The sequence below is a fragment of the Hyperolius riggenbachi genome, chromosome 3 (genome assembly GCF_040937935.1).
Source record: "Hyperolius riggenbachi isolate aHypRig1 chromosome 3, aHypRig1.pri, whole genome shotgun sequence".
NCBI lineage: Eukaryota > Metazoa > Chordata > Amphibia > Anura > Hyperoliidae > Hyperolius > Hyperolius riggenbachi.
In genome coordinates this window covers 484,209,078-484,229,772 of record NC_090648.1, presented here as the reverse complement: position 1 = coordinate 484,229,772, position 20,695 = coordinate 484,209,078, and the positions used below count along the sequence as shown (strand labels likewise).

Sequence of the window (20,695 nt, the reverse complement as noted above, 5' to 3'; positions counted from 1 at the left end):
GTTGCTAAATGGGAAGTTGTAAGTATATGCAGCTATTCTCAAAAGAGTGGTCTGCAGATCTCTGCAATCACCGTATAAGCCCTCTCGGTTTTCCAGGTCCTTCCAGAAGCTGGATGGTCGCTCTCCTGAGTGTTAGGTTTTTAGGGGAAAAACTATTACCTTCAAAGGAGGTTTATCTGGATACTCGGAAGGATGGTAACGCTCATGTGTAGAAATAGATATAACTTCTAGTTGTTAAAAATAAAAATGAGAGGTAATCTCGACTTACAGTAAGTAGTAGAAATCTGACAGAATCGACAGGTTGTGGACTAGTCCATCTCTTTATGGGGGGATTCTCAGGAATGTATTTATTTTCAAAAGCACTTAGCGAATGGCAGTTGCTCTGTCCAACTGCCAAAAAAACTGTGTAGCGAGCAGGGAAGCTGGCCAGCCTCATTGTTTAAATCATCTTTATAAGGAATAAAAGCCTTGCTGAGAATCCCCTATGAAGAGATGGACTAGTCCAAAACCTGTCGCTTCTGCCAGATTTCTACTACCTACTGTAAGTGACAGCAACATAGGGGGAAAGTAATATATGGCTCATTTTACTCTGCAAAAGACGTACTTCTTATTTGTCTATGTTTGCACATATTGTAAATTTTAAAAATTTTCGCCATAGTGCCCTTTTAAGCTGGAACTTGGCTTACTAATACCCTGACGGCGCCCCAACCGTGGGAATCCCAGTCAACAAAAGGTTGAAGCTACAAATGTTAGGCAGTAGAAGGAATTTTATGTGCTCACCTGGTTGTTTTTAATGTAGGCCCAAAACAGAAAAGTGACAGTACACTAAGCTGTCATGTACTATACCACACCTAGATACGTGAGCAGGCAGGTTCCTGAACAGGCTAAAGCCTCATCTACACGGTACAATCACGGTACAATTTTCAATCAGATCGACGGATCTATTAGATAATTTCCAACCGGTCCAATCGGAATGCGATAGATTTTGCAATAGATTTGAGGTACTTATCAATGCAAAATCTATTGCAAAATTGATCAGAAACAATTTGGACGTTTACACAGAGTGACATTTCTTATCAGATCACCTGTCGATCTGATGGACAATTGTACCGTGTAGATGAGGCTTTACACTTCTAACGGCCTCAGCAGACAGACCAAAGAGAAGACATCTTCCAAATAGCAGTCTTAGAGATCGGGTGAAGACTGTTCCCTCCCCGACACAACTCGGGCTGACAAACAGAGTCAAATTTTTGCCTGATGAAAGTAGAATGAGCTCCTGAAACACTTTGCATTTTAAATAAACAAACTATCTTTCCACTTTAAAACGGTATTGTCACCATAAAAATCAAATTTCAACAGCAACTGGTCTGAGTGTATTAAGTGATATAGATGCTAATCCTGCATTCAAAACTTTCAAAACTTTTTCTGCTGTTATGGTTTGGAGTTATCACATACTTTAGGAGCACTGGCCCTAGTGCCAAAGAGTTGAATGCTGGGAGTTATTTTTATCTATAATATATTCCTGCTCTTCCATTTATTTCCCTGCCTAGCTTTCTTATCTGAAACACCTCTGCTCACTTGTGTTTACAAGCAAGGCTGAGGTGACTCAGCAATTGGAAGATAAGACAGTGCAGTTCCTAGTATACACCTCACTGGGAGTGTCTAAAGACTCTGGGAGGAGGGCAGCTAAGGAACACACAATGAGCAAGAGAAGGGAGGGGGGAAAACAAGAGTCAGGGAGGATATGATGTCAGCATTAGCTTGGCAAGATGGCCACTGCCTAGAATAGGATTTTCTGCTTTTCCTTTATAAACTTCACAGGAATCATTACGTGGATAGCACAATACATCTGTTATGCAAGTAGAACTAGTATTTATCTACTTATATATGTGTTTTTTATTTCTAGGTTAGCATGGGTGTCGCTTGTTCTTTGACGGTAGACGCCATTGTATCATACACCCTCTACTCCAAGCCGGGGCTGGATTTGGACATTTTACTGCCCAAGGCGCACTGCCACTAACCCCATCTCTCTGTTCTTCCCTAGTCCTGTGCTCCACCCATTCTGTGCTGTGCTTGGGGGGAGCACAGTATAGGATGGGGAGAGCACAGGACCAGTGCTCCACTGCTCGTCACTGGAAGCAGGGCTGGGTTTTTGACTGCTGCGGTTTACATGTTTGGCAGTTTAATTGCATTAAAGCAGGGCCTGGAGAAGCGTAGCTGAGGAGGGCCATCCTTGATAGGGCAAGCCGTAGGTCCAGGCTAGCTAGGGGTAGTGTTGGGCGAACAGTGTTCGCCACTGTTCGGGTTCTGCAGAACATCACCCTGTTCGGGTGATGTTCGAGTTCGGCCGAACACCTGATGGTGTTCGGCCTTTTAAGTTCGGGTTCGCCCCGAACTTCTGTATGCCCCCGAACAGGGCCGAACAGGGCCCCTGTTCGGGCGAACAGGGCCCTGTTCGGCCGAACAGGCCGCAATACGGCCCCCCTATGGGGTCGCAGGCATAAGGGGGGAGCATGCCCCGATCGCGGGGGGGGTCGGAAATTCCCCCCACCCCCTCCGCTAGCGCTCCCCCCTCTGCCCGCTTCCCCATAAAAAAAGTTTAAATCAAGTTCAATAGTAGTGTACCTGGGCTGGTGGCATTGGCTGGCAGTGGAGTGAGGAGGAGGAGGAGTCCGAGTAGCAGAGTGACGTTGAGGCCGGGCAGCGGGCGGTTCAGCGCTAGTACCCTTGTGGTACTTCCGCCCTTTCTCTGACCTCACGTCCTCTGCATACGAGGGTACGCATCACGCGTACCCTCGTATGCGTCATCACGCAGAGGACGTGAGGTCAGAGAAAGGGCGGAAGTACCACAAGGGTACTAGCGCTGAACCGCCCGCTGCCCGGCCTCAACGTCACTCTGCTATTCGGACTCCTCCTCCTCCTCACTCCACTGCCAGCCAATGCCACCAGCCCAGGTACTATTGAACTTGATTTAAACTTTTTGTATGGGGAAGCGGGCAGAGGGGGGAGCGCTAGCGGAGGGGGTGGGGGGAATTTCCGACCCCCCCCGCGACCGGGGCATGCTCCCCCCTTATGCCTGCGACCCCATAGGGCCCCCAAAATGGGCATGTTCGGGGGTCCCATTGACTCCCATTGAGTTCGGCGTTCGGGCCGAACATGCGGAACATCTGGCCCATGTTCGGCCTGTTCGGCCCGAACCCGAACATCCAGGTGTTCGCCCAACACTAGCTAGGGGTTAAAAGTTTCCAGTGGATAGATTATTCCCATGGTTTCCAGGCTGGAGGGTGGAGCAGGAAAAGGTGGGTTCCTGGGCAAGATACAGGAAGGGAGGAGTCAGCAAGGCAGAGCAAAGGAGGGGTGGAACTGGCTGCAGAGAGGAGCGAGGACGGAAAAAGTGCCCACCCGTCCATGTAGGTTCGTTTTTGGGTTATAGGTCATTGCAGCTGATGGGGCAAGATTTCCGCAGGAGAGAGGAAAACTGGTTTCAGAGGATTTTCACGCAGGTGATTTTCCTCATGGTTAAAGGCGTCATAATAAGAATATCTGGTTCATGGAACGGGTATGCAGCTGTACCCAAGTCGGCGGCTGCGTCTGGGGGCCAGAGTATGGCTGCATGCCCAAAGTTTTTGGATGTTTTTTGTGATCAGTGTTTTGACCTCTGGATTCCTTGCCTTCCAACAGGTTTTTCTTGTTATACGAGTTGAAATTGTTTTACATTGTTGTTATAAGGTTAATAAAATGGGCTGCATTGGCCTAATTCATTCCAACGTCAATTGCAGTTCTGGTGTGTTTCTTGTTAGATTGCTAAGAACATTAGGGGTTTAAGAGGGGTTATTGGTTTAGAAGGACATTATTGGTTGTGCACCTATCATGTGTCTGACCGCCCCTTGCTTCCTGGTGCTCTAGGCCATTGCCTTTGTTGCCTTGTATCAAATTCAGCCATGGTCCAAGCATCATCCAACATACACTCTCGGCGTGCCAACTGTCTGCAAACTGCATAGTGCAGTCACACAGCACAGAAGGACACCTGGCACACCGCTCATTGCCTCCACCCAGACAAGCCCTGAGCACACGCTCACCCACCCATTGTGCACCCGCAGAGTGCAGGGCTAGCACACAGAATGAGGTTTACATTGCCGAGCACTGGAACAGATGGTTACATCACAGTTGAAAGGAGCGCCGAAGTGCGGTCATCAAGCCAGATCCCCGGCCAGTAAGATAAACGCTTGCATGCCGGATGCTCCCATACAGGTTTATCAGCCACTACACCAGGTAAGACCTTTCCAGTGGCCACCTGTCCAAATGAAATATCAAGTTCTCTGAGTCCGCTCTATCTTTTCGTCCTTTTCCAAATGTTTTACCGTCACCTACAGAGCTGCACCAACTTAAAATTGGCCCTCCTAACCATCACAGAACCACTCAGATCACTCCTCCCGTCCCGCATCCTAACGGAAGTCCACATATAGACAGCACCCAAATAGAGCAAGACACTTTTTCAAAACAGTTCAGGCTTTGTAGCCATCTATGGTTCAGAGTCTATAGCCACTTTAGTTGGAGGTGTTAGAGGCCCTTGCAATCCACCAGGTCCCAAAAGTCCATCACACTACATCTCTCTCCCCAATCTTAAACAGCCTCAGCGGAGAGCGGAGCGGTCAGCAGTAATCACTACAAAGTATTCCCCATCCCCTTCTTGCACCTCTGACACTGTGGTTGTCCTTGGCAGGTTTTGGTTGCCATTTCAATTGTTATGTTAGGCTGCGCAGTAAGCCGCGGACAACGCGGGCTTGATTGACATCGGCGCTTCACGCAGGCGCAGTAAGGACATCCTCTGCACCGTGCGGGGAGCCCGGGACGGCAGGTCAGAGAGCGGAGCAGTCTGCGTGGGAAAGTCGGCTGCAAGGGGCTGTAGAAAGCCCCAGGTGAGTAAAGCGGATTTTTTTTATTTTAGCTGATGATTCCTTTAAGGCGGGACTCAACTGGTCTGAGTGTATTAAGTGATAAAGATGCTAATCCTGCATTCAAAACTTTCAAAACTTTTCTGCTGTTATGATTTGGAGTTATCACATACCTTAGGAGCACTGGCCCTTTAATAGTCATTGCCAAACAGTTGTATGCTGGGGGATCTTTTTATCTATAATATATTCCTCCTCTTCCCTTTATTTCCCTGCCTAGCTGCCTAGCTAAAACATGATCCCCTGCTTACTTGTGTTTACAAGCAAGGCTGAGGTGACTCAGCGATTGGAGGAGAAAAGAAGAAAAAAGTTAAGGGAAGAAATGACATCAGCATTTAGCCTCAAACTGAGGGCAAAAAGACATGGTTCCCACCAGGAACAGAATTCTCTTCATTTACTATATAAAATTCACTGAAATCAAAACGTGGACAGTACAATACATGTGTTATGTAAGTAGATCAAGTATTTATCTATATATATAAAATCGGATGTGTGTGTGTGTGTGTATGTGCCGCGATCACTCGAAAACGGCTTGACCGATTTGAACGAAACTTGGTATACAGATCCCTTACTATCTGGGATGATATGTTCTGGGCAGGGGCGTAGCAATAGGGGTTGCAGAGGTAGCAACCGCATCGGGGCCCTTGGGCCAGAGGGGCTCCGAAGGGCCCTCCCTAAACTACAGTATTAGCTCTCTATTGTTCCTGTGCTCGTAATAATCACTTCTATAGATACTTTGAATAGTGGTAATCAATAACAAACTGTTTCCCATCCCCTTCTTGCACCTCTGACACTGTAGTTGCCATTGGCAGGTTTTGGTGCGCCACATCAATTGTTATGTATAGAGTGCTTGGGGGCCCCAATGTAAAACTTGCATCGGGGCCCACAGCTCCTTAGTTACGCCACTGGTTCTGGGGGTCTCGCGGCCCCCCTGCACACCTGGGCGGAGCTACAAACAGCAAATCAGATTTCACCCATTCAAGTCAATGGAAAAAATGTAAAAGGCTGCCATTCTCACAGTAATCAAGCCAGAGTCCCCACACTTGGCACAGTTGGTCACTTGGTGACCGAGGTTACGAATCCAGGAAAAGTGGGAGGAGCATAAAACAGCCAATCAAATTTCAGCCGTTCATCTTAAATGGGAAAATGTAAACTGCAGCCATTCTTAGACTGTTAATCGCAGGGTTCTCAAACTTGCCACACTTGGTCACTGGGTGAATGTGATTAAGATTCAAGAAAATGGGTGGAGCCTACAACAGCCAATCAAAATTCACATATTGATTTTCAAGGGGAATATTTAAACTGCTGCTATTCTTACACTTTTAATGGCAGAGGCTTCAAACTTGCTACAGTCGGTCATTGGGTGACTGGGGTCCAAATTCACTAAAGGGGCGGGGCCACATACAGCCAATCAGATTTCTTTGGTGGATAAACTGCTTCCATTCACACATTTTTGATGCCAGGAACCTGACAGCTCACAACCTTGGTCATTGAGTGACTGTGTGTCAAGGTTACAAAAAGTGGGCAGAGCCAAAACAACTTTTACTGGGAAAATATAAACTGCAGCCATTCTTACACCGTTAATGGCAGAATTCTTAAACTTTGCACAGTTGGTCATTGGGTGACAGATTAAGATTTTGGAAGGTGGGTGGAGCCTACAACAGCCAATAAAAATTCACCTGTTAATTTTCAAAGGAAATATTTCATCTGCTACCATTCTCTTATACTGGTAAAAGCAGATGCCTCAAACCTGGTACAGTGGTCACTGGGTGACTAGGGTCCAAATTCAGGAAGGGGGCGGAGCCACAAACAGCCAGATTTGTTTATTTTTCAATGGGAATATACAAAGTATTGATACCAAGGACCCCAAAGCTGATAAACTTGATAATTGAGTGACAGTATGTCAAGTTTAGAAAAAGTGGGCGGTGGCAACAACTTCATTTTTTACATTGCAGGGTTCTCAAACTTTACACAATTGGCCACTGGGTGACTGGGATGAATATTCAGAAATGTAGGTGGAGCCTAAAACAGCCAATCAAAATGTACTTATTGATTTTCAAGGGAAATATTCACATTGCTACCATTCTTACACTGTTAGTGGCAGAGGCCTCAAACCTGATACAGTCAGTCATTGGGTGACTGGGGTCCAAAATCACTAAAGGGGTGGAGCCACAAACAGCCAATCAGATTTGTTAGATTGATTTCAGCCATTCTGTTATTGGCAGGGTTCTCAAACATGACACAGTTGGCCACTGGGTGACTGGGACTAATATTCAGAAAAGTGGGTGGAGCCTACAGCAGCCAATCAAAATTCACCTTTTTTACATTGCAGGGTTTTTTACATTGCAGGGTTCCCAAACTTTACACAATTGGCCACTGGGTGACTGGGATGAATATTCAGAAATGTGGGTGGAGCCTACAACAGCCAATCAAAATGTACTTATTGATTTTCAAGGGGAATATTTACATTGCTGCCATTCATTCACTCTTAATGGCAGAGGCCTAACATCTGCTACAGTCAGTCACTGGGAGACTGGGGTTTAAATTCTAAAGGGAGCGGGCCAAAAACAGCCAATCAGATTTGTTTGATTTCAATGGTAAAATGCAACTTATTGATGCCAAAGACACCAAAGCTCATAAATGTGGTCATTAAGTGACTGTATGTCAACATTAGAAATAGTGGGCGGAGCCAAAAACAACTAACTTTTTACATGGGGAAATGTAAACTGCAGCTTTTCTTACACTGTTAATGGCAAGGTTCTCAAACTTCACACAGTTGGTCACTGGGTGACTAGGATTAATATTAGGAAAAGCAGGTGGAGCCTACGAGAGCCAATCAACATTCACCTATTGATTTTCAAGGGGAATATTGAAACTGCAGCCATTCTCACACTGTTAATAGCAGAGACCTCAAACCTGCAACAGTCGATCGTTAAAGAGAAACTCCGACCAAGAATTGAACTTTATCCCAATCAGTAGCTGATACCCACTTTTACATGAAAAATATAAAGATTTTCACAAACAGACCATCAGGGGGCGCTGTATGACTGATTTTGTCCTGAAACCCCTCCCACAAGAGGCTCAGGTACCGTACGGTACTCTGGGCAAACTGCCACAATGTAACAATGACACACACAGGAAATGGCTGTTTATAGCTGTCTGTTAAAGCCAGAACAGCTACATAATCTGCCCAGAGTAACAATGTCACCATGTAATACATGTCAGAATGTGAATCTAGGAGAGGAAAGATTTTACAATGAGCAAACTCTGACTAAATCATGTACACATAATTATTGTAAAAATTAAGCAACTTTTTATATTAAATTATTTTCACTGGAGTTCCTCTTTAAGTGTTTGGGGTTCAAATTCAGCAAAGGGCGGAGCCAGATTTCTTTGCTGCATAAACTGCTTCCATTAGCACAATTTTGATGCCAGGAACCCAAAAGCTCACAAACTTGGTCAGTGGCTGTGTGTCCAGGTTACACAAAGTAGGTGGAGTTAAAAACAGATTTTTCTGGGAAATTGTAAACTGCAGCCCTTCTTCACTGTTAATTCTCAAACTTAGCATAGCTGGTTACTGGGTGACTGGGATTAATATTCAGAAAAGTGGGTGAAGCCTAAAAATGCCAATCAAAAATCACATGTCACTTTTCAAGGAGAATATTAAAATTGCTTCCATTCTTGCACTGTTAATGGCACAAGCCTCATACCTGGTACAGTTGGTCATTGGGTCACTGAGGTTCAAATTCAGAAAAGGGGACAGAGCCACAAACAGTGAATCAGATTTGTTTCATTTCATGGGAAAATACAAATGATTGATGCCAAGGACCCCAAAACTCACAAACTTGGGCATTGAGTAGTGACTTTGTGTCCAGGTTACAAAAAGTGGGCAGAGCCAAAAACAACATTCACTGGGAAAGTGTAAACTGCAGCCTTTCTTACACTGTTTATTTCAGGGTTCCCAATCTTTGCCCAGATGGTCACTGAGTGACTGAGATTAATATTCAGGGAAGTGGGTTGAGCCTATAATAGCCAATCAAAATTCCCCTGTTGATTTTCAAGTGGAATATTTAAATTGCTGCCATTTTTACACTGTTAATAGCAGATGCCTCAAACCTGCTACAGTTGGTCATTGGGTGACTGGGGTTCAAATGCTGGAGAGGGGTGGAGCCACAAACAGCCTATCTGATTTGTTTAATTTCTATGGGAATATACAAATTATTGATGCCAAGGACCCCAAAGCTCACAAACTTGGTCATTGACTGTTTGGGTGTTAGGGTTAGAAAGTGGGCGGAGCCAACACCAGTCAAATACATACCCGGGCAACGCCGGGTCATCAGTGGGTGGAGACAAATACAAATTTCACTGGGAAAATGTAAACTGCAGCCATTCTGTTAATGGCAGGGTTTTTAAACTTTGCACAGTTGGTCACTGGGTGACTGGGATTAATATTCAAAAAAGTGGGTGGAGTCTACAAAAGTGAATCAAACTTCACCTGTTGCTTTTCAAAGGGAATATTTAATTGCTACCATTCTTGAACTGTTAATGGCACAGGCCTCAAACCTGGTACAGTTGGTTATTGGGTGACTGGGGTTCAAATTCAGAAAAGGGGGTAGAGCCACACACAGCCATTCAGATTTGTTTCATTTCAATGCAAATTATTGATACCAAAGACTGCAAAGCTCACAAACTTGGTCAGTGAGTAATTGTGTGTTAGGGTTAGAAAAAGTAGGTGGAGCCAACACCAGCCAAATACATACCCGGGCAACGCCGGGCAATCAGCTAGTCTACTTATATATGTGTTTTTCCCTGGCATAGTATGGCTAATCCTCCAGCTTTAACCACTTGAGGACCGTAGGCTTACACCTCCCTAGTGACCAGGCTATTTTTTGTTATTTAGACCACTGCAGCTTTAAGGCCTTGCTGCAGGGCCATACAAGTCAGCACACAAGTGATCTCCCCCCCCCCCCTTTTTTTCTGCCCACCAACAGAGCTTTGTGTTGGTGGGCTCTGATTGCTCCCCCAATGTTTGTTTGTTTTTTCTAAATATTTATTTCAATAATTTTTTTTAAACCCCGCACTCCTTCCCCCCCACCAGCCAATCAGCATGATTGGCTGTCATAGGCTTCCCTGCCTCCAGAGGTGACATCTGTATCACACAGCTGTCCTCAGTACATCGCAGCAGTAGGTCGCAGGTCGCCTATTGCCATGACGCGGTCATGGGGGGGGGAGGTTAAATGACAACTGAAGTGAGAGGAATATGGAGGCTGCCATATTTATTTCCTTTTACGCAATATACCAGTTGCCTGGCTGTCCCACTGATACTTTGCCCTTAAACATTTAGCCATAGACCCTGAACAAGCATGCAGCAGATCAGGTGTTCCTGACCTTATTTAGCAGATCTGACTGAATTAGCTGCATGCTTCTTGCTTTAGGTGTGTGATTCAGACACTACTGCAGCCAAAGAGATCAGCAGGACAGCCAGGCAACTGGTATTGTTTATTGTGGTACAGTATAAGTCATAGGCTCACTATACACCAGCTGTTTTGGATGTGCAGCCTGGCTTTCAGGGCAGAAAAATATGATTTGCATATTTGAGAATGATGCATCATGGGAAACCACAGTTGCTTAAAGATCAATTATTGCAAATACCTTCTGTTTTGAGATGGCAAAATTATATTTAGCAATAGCTTATACTGTACATACTGGGGGTAGCAGAGATCAGCACACACTGCAGCTACTTCACTATAAGGCACAGATTAACAGCTTATAATGTACACACTGGGGGTAGGTAGTAGAGATCAGCACACACTGCAGCTAGTTTACTATCAGGAGAGACACAGTAACAGATTATACTGTACATAATGGAGGTAAAGCGATCAGCACACATTGCACCTGGTTTACTATCAGTACACTGGGTATCTGGGTACCCAGTTTGGGTAGCGTTGAACCCCCCCCCCCCAGTTTCAGTAGTGACAGGAACACCCCACCCCAAGTTTAGGTAATGACTGGTACAGGAGAGGTTTAATGACAGGTACCTTCCAGTTTAGGTAGTGACAGCCCCCCCCCCCCCAGTTTGTAGGCAGGCCCCTTCCCCCACTCACAGTGCTGTCAGACCTCAGATCAGCGCAGCCTGCCTGCTGTGTGTCGTTCCCGAAGCTGCTGCCTAAATCATGTTACAGGCAGCATAGTCAGTCCTCTGATCAGCCAGCAACTGAAGTGTGGAGAGGGCACATGGTCCCCCGCGGACACTGAACTGCGTATGCGGAAGTGACTAATGATGTCACTTCTGCATAGGCAGTGCGGTGTCCGCGGGGAACAATGAGCCCTCTCCACACTTCAGTCGCTGGCTGATCGGAGGTCTGACTACGCTGCCTGTAACTTGATTTAGGCAGCGAAGACGGGACACAGGTTGGCGGGCATAAGTGGGCAGCAGTGGCGGCACAGGATGGGGGAGGCATAGCGCTCATGGGTGCTATGGTGCTCATGGCACAAGCCATGCGTGTACTACTCAAGATACACCTCTGGTACAGGCACAGAGTAACAGCATATACTGTGCATACTGGGGGTAGCAGAGAGCAGCACACACTGCAGCTAGTTTACTATCATTACAGGCACAGAGTAACAGCTTATACTGTACATACTGGAGGTAGCATAGATCAGTACACACTGCAGCTAGTTTACTATCAGTACAGGCACAGAGTAACAGCATATACTGTACATACTGGGGGTAGCAGAGATCAGCACACACTGCAGCTAGTTTACTATCAGTACAGGCACAGAGTAGCAGCGTATAGTGTACATACTGGAGGTAGCATAGATCAGCACACACTGCAGTTAGTTTACTATCAGTACAGGCGCAGAGTACCTGCTTATACTGTACATACTGGAGGCAGAAGAGATCAGCACACACTGCAGCTAGTTTACTATCAGTACAGGCACAGAGTAACAGTTTATACTGTACATACTGGAGGCAGCAGAGATCAGCAGCACACACTGCAGCTAGTTTACTATCAGTACAGGCACAGAGTACCAGCTTATACTGTACATACTGTAGGTAGCAGGGATCAGTGCACACTGCAGCTAGTTTACTATCAGTACAGGCACAGAGTAGCAGCTTATAGTGTACATACTGCAGGCAGTAGAGATCATCACACACTGCAGCTAGTTTACTATCAGTACATGCACAGAGTAGTAACTTATACTGTACATACTGGAGGTAGCAGAGATCAGCACACACTGCAGCTAATTTACTATCAGTACATGCACAGCGTAGCAGCTTATACTGGGGGTAGCAGAGACCAGCAGACACTGCAACAAAGAAGAACCCGGATGCCATGTTGGGGCATCAGTTATCAGCAGATCAAAGTGATTGAATCTGCCTGGGGAAATTTGTATAGTGTATGGGCACCTTAACCACTTAAGGACCGCAGTGTTAACCCCCCCCCCCCCTTCCCCTAGTGACCAGGTCATTTTAGTTAAATAGGCCACTGCAGCTTTAAGGCCAAGCTGCAGGGTCACACAACACAGCACACAAGTGATTCTCCCCCCCCCCTTTCTTCCCACCAACAGAGCTCTCTGTTGGTGGGGTCTGATCGCAACAGCCCCCCCCCCCCCCCCCCCCCCCCCCCCCCGTGTTTGTTTGTTTTTTTTATAAATATTTATTTATATTATTTTTCAATAAAATGCTGCTTTTTTTAAATTGACTTTATAACCCTTCCTCCCTAACTCCCTCCCCCCACCAGCCTATCACAGCGGATCGCTTCCCAGTGCAAAGTAATTAGGCGGTAGTTTCGCCGTCTAAAGTCTCCCGACGCTGGGAGACTGAAGGCGGGGCGGAGCCTGCACGCGATCTCCTGCTAGCCCCATAGAACACCATTCACGCCAATGGGCGTGGAGCGGTCCTCGGGCTGCCGCACTGCTCACGCCAATTGGCGTGGAGCAGTCGGCAACAGGTTAAAGTGGACCTGAATTTTTGCTCAGGGCAGAAGGAAAACACAATGCATCCTGTATGTATTTAGATTGTTTAGCCAGTCTAATGCCCCCTCATCTGTGACTAATTATGAGTGTAATTTTATCTTTTATCTGTGTCAGCTCAGACACACTGCAGATTATTGCAGGATTTGTATCAGCTGTAACAAGGAAATGTTTTTCTGTAAAAGTTATTATGCTGTTGCTTATCTTTTACAGCAGAGAGGAGGTTCTGAGTTCAGGTCCGCTGTATCACTGTACACCTTGCTAGTGCGGTGACTTTGCTACATGCTGCGCTGTCATCAGATCTCTGCAGGGCGTGAGGAAGTTAAGCTTTTCTCGCACCGTCTATAACTAATCCTGTATAATTATGCTCCATAGATAACCGGCGGAGGAAAACAAGCGGCGTCGCAGTCATGGAAGGTTACGCGGCGAGCCGGGGGCCGTGTTCAGCGCTGATTGCACGGCCGGCTCATAATAACACATATCTGCTGCCCTGTATTTTGCTTCTTGTTGTGGAAATAACAAGGAGGTCATGTGACAGTCAGCAGAGAGCCGTGTGCACAGCTGGGGCCCAGCAGGCTGAGCTATGATGCAAGCAGTCCCCGCGGACCCGCGCTGACTGTACAGTCCCTGCGGACCCGCGCTGACTGTACAGTCCCCGCGCTCTTATTCACAGCAGAGGGGAGGAGGAGAATGGCAGAGATTGCAGAGCCGAGAGGTGGACACAGTGGCGTAGCTAGAGATCCTGGGGCCCTCAGATGTAGGCACTCTTAAAGGACCACTATTGCGAAAAAAGCAGGCAGTTAAAAGCTGACAGAACCGACAGGTTTTGGGCCAGTCCATCTCCTCATGGGGGATTCTCAGGGTTTTCTTTGTTTTCAACAGTATTTCCTGAACAGCAGTTTAACCGCCTCCCTAATCACTTGCACACTATTTTGTCAATTAGACTTTGCAACTGCTTATTTGAAACTACTATTGAAAACAAATACTATTGAAAACAAAGAAAACCTTGAGAATCCCCCATGAGGAAATGGACTGGCCCAAAACCTGTCGGTTCTGTCAGATTTTAACTCCTTACTTTTTTTCGCGATAGTGGTCCTTTAAGCAATGCCACCTGCCCCTACCCTATGAATATGAGTTAATTGGGCAATTTACATTCTCATGCATTCTACACTGCACATAGTTCATAGGTACTAAGACAAAGTCAGAGGTTGGAGAATCCCCCATGAGGAGAAGGGCTAGTCCAAAACCTGTCAGTTCTGTCAGATTTCTACTACCTACTGTAAAGGTGCGTACACACATGCGACTATAGTCGTTTGAAACGATCGTTCCCTGATCATTAAGTCTAACGACGGACGAGCTAGATCGTTAAAAAAGAACGATCTAGCTTGGCGGATTTTTACCTACGACGATCGTTTGCAAAAGTAGTACATCGTTGGAAACGGTCGTTCGTACTAGGCTTGACATGCGCATTTCGCTATTTCTCCATGAAACTTCTCATTTTTATGCGCAAGCGCAATAGTTGCTTTACGTGATGTAACGTTCATTCTAACGATCAGATCGTTACACACAATTTAAAACTAACTTTACTTAGGTCGTTCTTTCATCAATTAAAAGTTCGTTCGTCGTTCTCAACGAACGATCGTTGTCGCATGTGTGTACGTAGCATTAGTGACAGCAACGTAGGGGGAAAGTAATTTATGGCTCATTTTACTCTGGAAAAAAATGTACTTGTTATTTGTATATGTTTGCACATATTTAACATTTTAAAATGTTTCACCATAGTGTCTCTTTAAGTTAAAAAATACAAATATTCAAATAGTTCTTTACTTCAGTCCCGAAAGAGGGACAAGTGAGGAAGAAAGAGGGATTTGGCTCCCAAAGAGGGACAGTTGGGAGTTCTGAGTGTTTCTGACATTATTGTCAGATTAGCTGCATGTTTGTTTCAGGTGTGTAATTCAGACACTACTGCAGCCAAATAGATCAGCAGGGCTGCCAGACAACTGGTATTGTTTAACAGGAAAAAAAATATGGCAGCCTCCATATTCATCTCACTTCAGGTGTCCTTTAAAGCACACTTGAAGTGAGAGGGATATGGAGGCTGACATATTTCACAAGTACTGTGGCTTCAGTGGTTAGTGCTCCAGTGGTTCCGATATTTCTTGACTGGCAGAACACAGAGAGTATCCCTAGGACCTGTCATGTCCAACCCTGCACCTCTAAAATTTGGAGTGTCACAAGCATGGCCGGCCTTTGGCCTGAGCGACCGGAGCGGTCGCTCAGGGCGCCGACTTCCAGGGGGGCGCATGTGATGTGTATTCAACTGACCCTGGCCGCATTTCTAACGCCTGGCGGTGACTGCGGGCTCCGAGTCCATCTGTGGCTGCTGCAAGTGGTAGCTCCGCCCCCTGGTGTCGCTGGGGGTGATGGGGGTAAAGACTCCAGGAACCTGCTGCTGCCTCTTGCTGAGTCTGTGTGAGCCGTGCGTGCCAATAGCAAGGCCCCCTCGCTCACAGGCGATGTCTGCGCTGCGCACTAATCAGAGAGAACAGAGAAACCTGCTTGTCACTCTTGACTCCTGGCCATCTTCTCCCCCCAGCTTCAAGCAGAAAAGCAAGGATCCCCAACTTCCTCCCGGTTGGGGTAGTTGGGGGGGGGGGGATGCCTATATACGCTAAAGAGGGATCTGCTTGTATACTATACACTCTTTATCTGCCTCTATACATTAAAGGGCGGGGGGTTGCCTATATACACTAATAGAGGAACTGAGTATATGGAATCTGCCTATATACACTAAAGGGGGGATCTGCCTATATACACCAGTGGCGTCGCTACCATGGGGCGGCCAGGAGCGCTCCGCTCCGGGTGTCAGCTCCAGGGGGGGTGTCATCAAGGCCTCCCCAGAAGCCTTGATGACACAGGAGGGGAAGCAGCGCTGAAGGAGGGGTGGCAGCGTCGGCGGGGAGGGGGGAAATACCCCCCCACATCTCCCTCACCGGGGTCCCCTCCTTCGGCGCTTCTTCTCCACGGGCGCCGGCAACGAGCACTGACAGGGCGGCTGATAGCGGCCCTCAGTTTACCCGAGCAGGGCTACGGGAAGATGGCCGCCGACGCCTGCACTGGAGACAAAAATAGACGGCAAGATAGCCGCCGACGCCATCTTGCCGTCTATTTTTGTCTCCAGTGCGGGCTTCGGCGGCCATCTTCGCGTAGTCCTGCACTGATGACGCAGCGGGAGACGGCGCGGGTCATTCAAGAGGAGCTGCAGAGAGAGAGGCTGCCTGGGATTCGGAAGAGAGGTTTCATCCGCAGGTAAGTGAATGTTTTTTTTTTCTTTTACAGGTGCACCGGCCCGGCCACCCACCGCTGCTGCCCACCTACCCACCGCTGCTGCCCACCTACCCACCACTGCTGCCCACCTACCCACCAGGCTACCCAGCAGGCTACCCACCACTGCTGCCCACCTACACACCACTGCTGCCCACCTACCCACCACTGCTGCCCACCCACCCACCAGGCTGCCCACCTACCCACCAGGCTACCCAGCAGGCTGCCCACCTACCCACCAGGCTACCCACCACTGCTGCCCACCTACCCACCACTGCTGCCCACCTACCCACCACTGCTACCCACCACTGCTGCCCACCTACCCACCACTGCTGCCCACCTACCCACCAGGCTACCCAGCAGGCTGGCCACCTACCCACCACTGCTGCCCCCCTACCCACCAGGCTACCCAGCAGGCTAACCACCTACCCACCACTGCTGCCCACCTACCCACCACTGCTGCCCACCTACCCACCACTGCTGCCCACCTACCCACCAGGCTACCCACCTACCCACCAGGCTACCCAGCAGGCTGGCCACCTACCCACCACTGCTGCCCCCTACCCACCAGGCTACCCAGCAGGCTACCCACCTACCCACCACTGCTGCCCACCTACCCACCACTGCTGCCCACCTACCCACCACTGCTGTCTACCTACCCACCAGGCTACCCACCTACCCACCAGGCTACCCAGCAGGCTGCCCACCTACCCACCGCTGCTACCCACCTACCCACCGCTGCTGCCCACCTACCCACCACTGCTGCCCACCTACCCACCAGGCTACCCACCTACCCACCAGGCTACCCAGCAGGCTGCCCACCTACCCACCGCTGCTGCCCACCTACCCACCGCTGCTGCCCACCTACCCACCACTGCTGCCCACCTACCCACCACTGCTACCCAGCAGGCTGGCCACCTACCCACCACTGCTGCCCCCCTACCCACCAGGCTACCCAGCAGGCTAACCACCTACCCACCACTGCTGCCCACCTACCCACCACTGCTGCCCACCTACCCACCAGGCTACCCACCTACCCACCAGGCTACCCAGCAGGCTGGCCACCTACCCACCACTGCTGCCCCCCTACCCACCAGGCTACCCAGCAGGCTACCCACCTACCCACCACTGCTGCCCACCTACCCACCACTGCTGCCCACCTACCCACCACTGCTGTCCACCTACCCACCAGGCTACCCACCTACCCACCAGGCTACCCAGCAGGCTGCCCACCTACCCACCGCTGCTACCCACTTACCCACCGCTGCTGCCCACCTACCCACCACTGCTGCCCACCTACCCACCAGGCTACCCACCTACCCACCAGGCTACCCAGCAGGCTGCCCACCTACCCACCGCTGCTGCCCACCTACCCACCGCTGCTGCCCACCTACCCACCACTGCTGCCCACCTACCCACCACGGCTACCCAGCAGGCTGCCCACCTACCCACCACTGCTGCCCACCTACCCACCACTGCTGCCCACCTACCCACCACTGCTGCCCACCTACCCACCAGGCTACCCAGCAGGCTGCCCACCTACCCACCAGGCTACCCAGCAGGCTGCCCACCTACCCACCACTGCTGTCCACCTACCCACCACTGCTACCCAGCAGGCTGCCCACCTACCCACCACTGCTGCCCACCTACCCACCACTGCTGCCCACCTACCCACCACTGCTACCCAGCAGGCTACCCACCTACCCACTAGGCAATCAGGCTGCTCACCCTTCACCACCTACCCACCAGGCTATCAGCTTGACAACACTCAAATCTGCTACCGACATTGTGTATTTTGTGGTCAGATTAACTACCGTCATTGTGTATTTTGTGGTCAGTTTAACTACCGATATTGTGTATTTTGTGGTGAAATCTGGTGCTGACATTGTGTATGTTCTGGTCACATCTACCGCAAGATTGAATGATTTTTTTCTGGTCAAATCTGCCGACATGATTGAATGTATTTTCTTGTGAAATCTGCTCACATAACGTGTAATGTCTGGTGAAATTTTCTCGCATTACGTGTATTTTATGTTGAAAGCTTCTGACATTTTGTGTATTTTCTGGAGAAAAGCTGCGCAATGATGTGAATTTTCTGAAGAAACCCAACTCACCAGACACATTAGCACCCTCTATGCTGCTATATGGTATATGATATATGCTATATGTGTCTGGGAACGTGAAGAATCACTCGCGTCCCCAGCCTGTCAGCTCCTGTCACCGAAACAGGAAGTGGCTGCCGGCGGGGCCAGGAGGATCGGAGGGAGATGGCAAGGGCACAGGACAGCTGCAGCGGGCTATTGGAAGCCCCAGGTGAGTAAAACTCATTTTTTTTGTTTGACTTAAGTGTCCCTTTAAGTTTTTCTTTCAGGTACAACATTTTGGCCAAGGAAAATCATGTGTATGGTGCACATTCCTTATCAGGGCCGGGCCGAGGCATAGGCTGGAGAGGCTCCAGCCTCAGGGCGCAGTGTAGGAGGGGGCGCACAATTATATTCAGCTGTCATTCCTAATTGTGTATGAAGCACAAAGAAATAAGACAAGGGGATACATAGCAGTGACTGCAAGCCAGATAACAAGATATTAAGGTGTTGGGGAGGTTGTGGGCCTTGTGGCCCTCTTAGTTTAATAGCAATCAGTGTGTGACAGCTGCGGTGGGAGGGATGGTGGGGCGCACTTTGGTGTCTCAGCCTTGGGTGCTGGAGGACCTTGTCCCAGCTCTGTTCCTTATTGAATGCAAAGCCATCCCCCCAAAAGAGTTTGCTGTTTTAGCATCAACATTCCACCCTCAGATTACTTCCACAGAAACACAGCAACCTATTCTGAGTTCTCTGGTTCTTCAACAGGATGTGAGTAGTCTCAGTGATGTGAAAAGGATGGTTGCAGCGTGCTTTCTACTGTGTTTGGCTGAACTAACTACTATGGAAGCTCAGGAACACCCCCTCCTGCCCCAGCCAATTGTCTTTTCCCTCTATGTTCCACTGTTCTGTCAGCCCCATTTACTCCTCCCAGTCTCCTTGAGATGTCATCTCCTAGCGTTTTCACTAGTAGCAAGGCCAAGCAGCTGTCAGGTGAGGAGAGACTTTGTTGTCAAAACAATAGTAAATTTCTCATCTTTATATGGGGTCTTGGTGCTTAGTGAGTCCACATATTTACTTCACAGAAATACTGTCCCTCTATGGTGACTACTGTCCATCAGGTCTGGTTTGTTCATCAAAGCACCACGCTAGTTTCTACAAAATCTCTTAAACATATCACCTTCAAATATTTTCTAATCAAACAGATCAGATTGATGTCAACAACAATCAGCAAGCCCAGAAAAAAAGACAATTGTTGTATCCACAGAAAAGGTAGGTTTTCCATTCCATTTGGCCTTGTTAATTGACCACATGTTGGGTAGTTGAGAACATCGGTGGAATGATAAAGAATATTTGGTCACATTTCGGAGATAAGACCCTACTCACCTCAGGGTCTTTTTCCAACTCCAGTCCTGCTTCTATTAGATTGCGCTCAAACTCCTCTCGTTGATCTTTCCTTTCCTGTTCCAAAGCATCCTGGTGGCTCATCTCCACCACCACCACCTCATGAGGGTGACACGATGAGTTCCCATTCCTCGAGTGGTGGTGGTCCTGCTTCTGTGGCTTCTGGTGATTAGGTGGTTGGAGTTTCTGTGGCTGGTTGTTTAATTCCCCGGGAAGAGGCTGTTCTGGTGGCGTTTTGCCAACCTCCTCTGGTGTTACAGAGTTCCCATTAGAAACAATAACTGCCGGAGGTCTGTTGTTGGAGGGGGAGTCATGGTGGTGGGCAGCGCGATGTCGGTAGTGGTAGGTAAGGACATAGTCCACTTTCCTCTTGCCATCCCCAAAATGCATGCTGCTCTCTTTAGCCGTCTCGTTTCCATCCACATAATTGTTAACAACCTGCAGAAGAAGAAGAAGAAGAAGAGGAAGGTATAATAATGAGTAAGCCTCTCGGGAGTGACACACACAAACAGAAAAGACATCCAGAACATTACCTGGGTGATTAAAAAGAAACCAATAAACAGAGTCCAAAACATACTTTACATTCCGAATAACATTAGAGCCAAGAGACGGAGGCGATAAAAGTATCCAGATAACATAAAAACACAAACATACTCTGGTAGCAAAAGATGGTGGAACTTTAACGTATTAGTATGTTTAGATTTATGTGCACTTCTTAAAGAGAACCCGAGGTGTGTTTAAAGAATTGTACCTGCATACAGAGGCTGAATCTGCCTATACAGCCCAGCCTCTGTTGCTATCCCAAACCCCCCTAAGGTCCCCCTGCACTCTGCAATCCCCCATAAATCACAGCCGTGCTGTGAGGCTGTGTTTACATCTGTAGTGTCAGTCTCGGCTGCTCCCCCGCCTCCTGCATAGCTCCGGTCCCTGCCCCCGTCCCTTACCTTCAATCAGCAGGGA

The 20,695-nt window shown here is 48.3% G+C and overlaps 1 protein-coding gene across 2 annotated transcripts in view; it reads right to left on the bottom strand.

Moving 5' to 3' along the window:
* Positions 1–20,695, bottom strand: part of ANO2 (anoctamin 2) — a 340,170-nt gene that overhangs the window by 276,622 nt on the left and 42,853 nt on the right. For both annotated transcript variants that reach the window (XM_068278130.1, XM_068278131.1), the window contains exon 3: positions 19,718–20,173. In XM_068278130.1, coding sequence (XP_068134231.1) covers positions 19,718–20,173 — 456 coding nt within the window. The remainder of the gene's footprint in view (positions 1–19,717; positions 20,174–20,695) is intronic.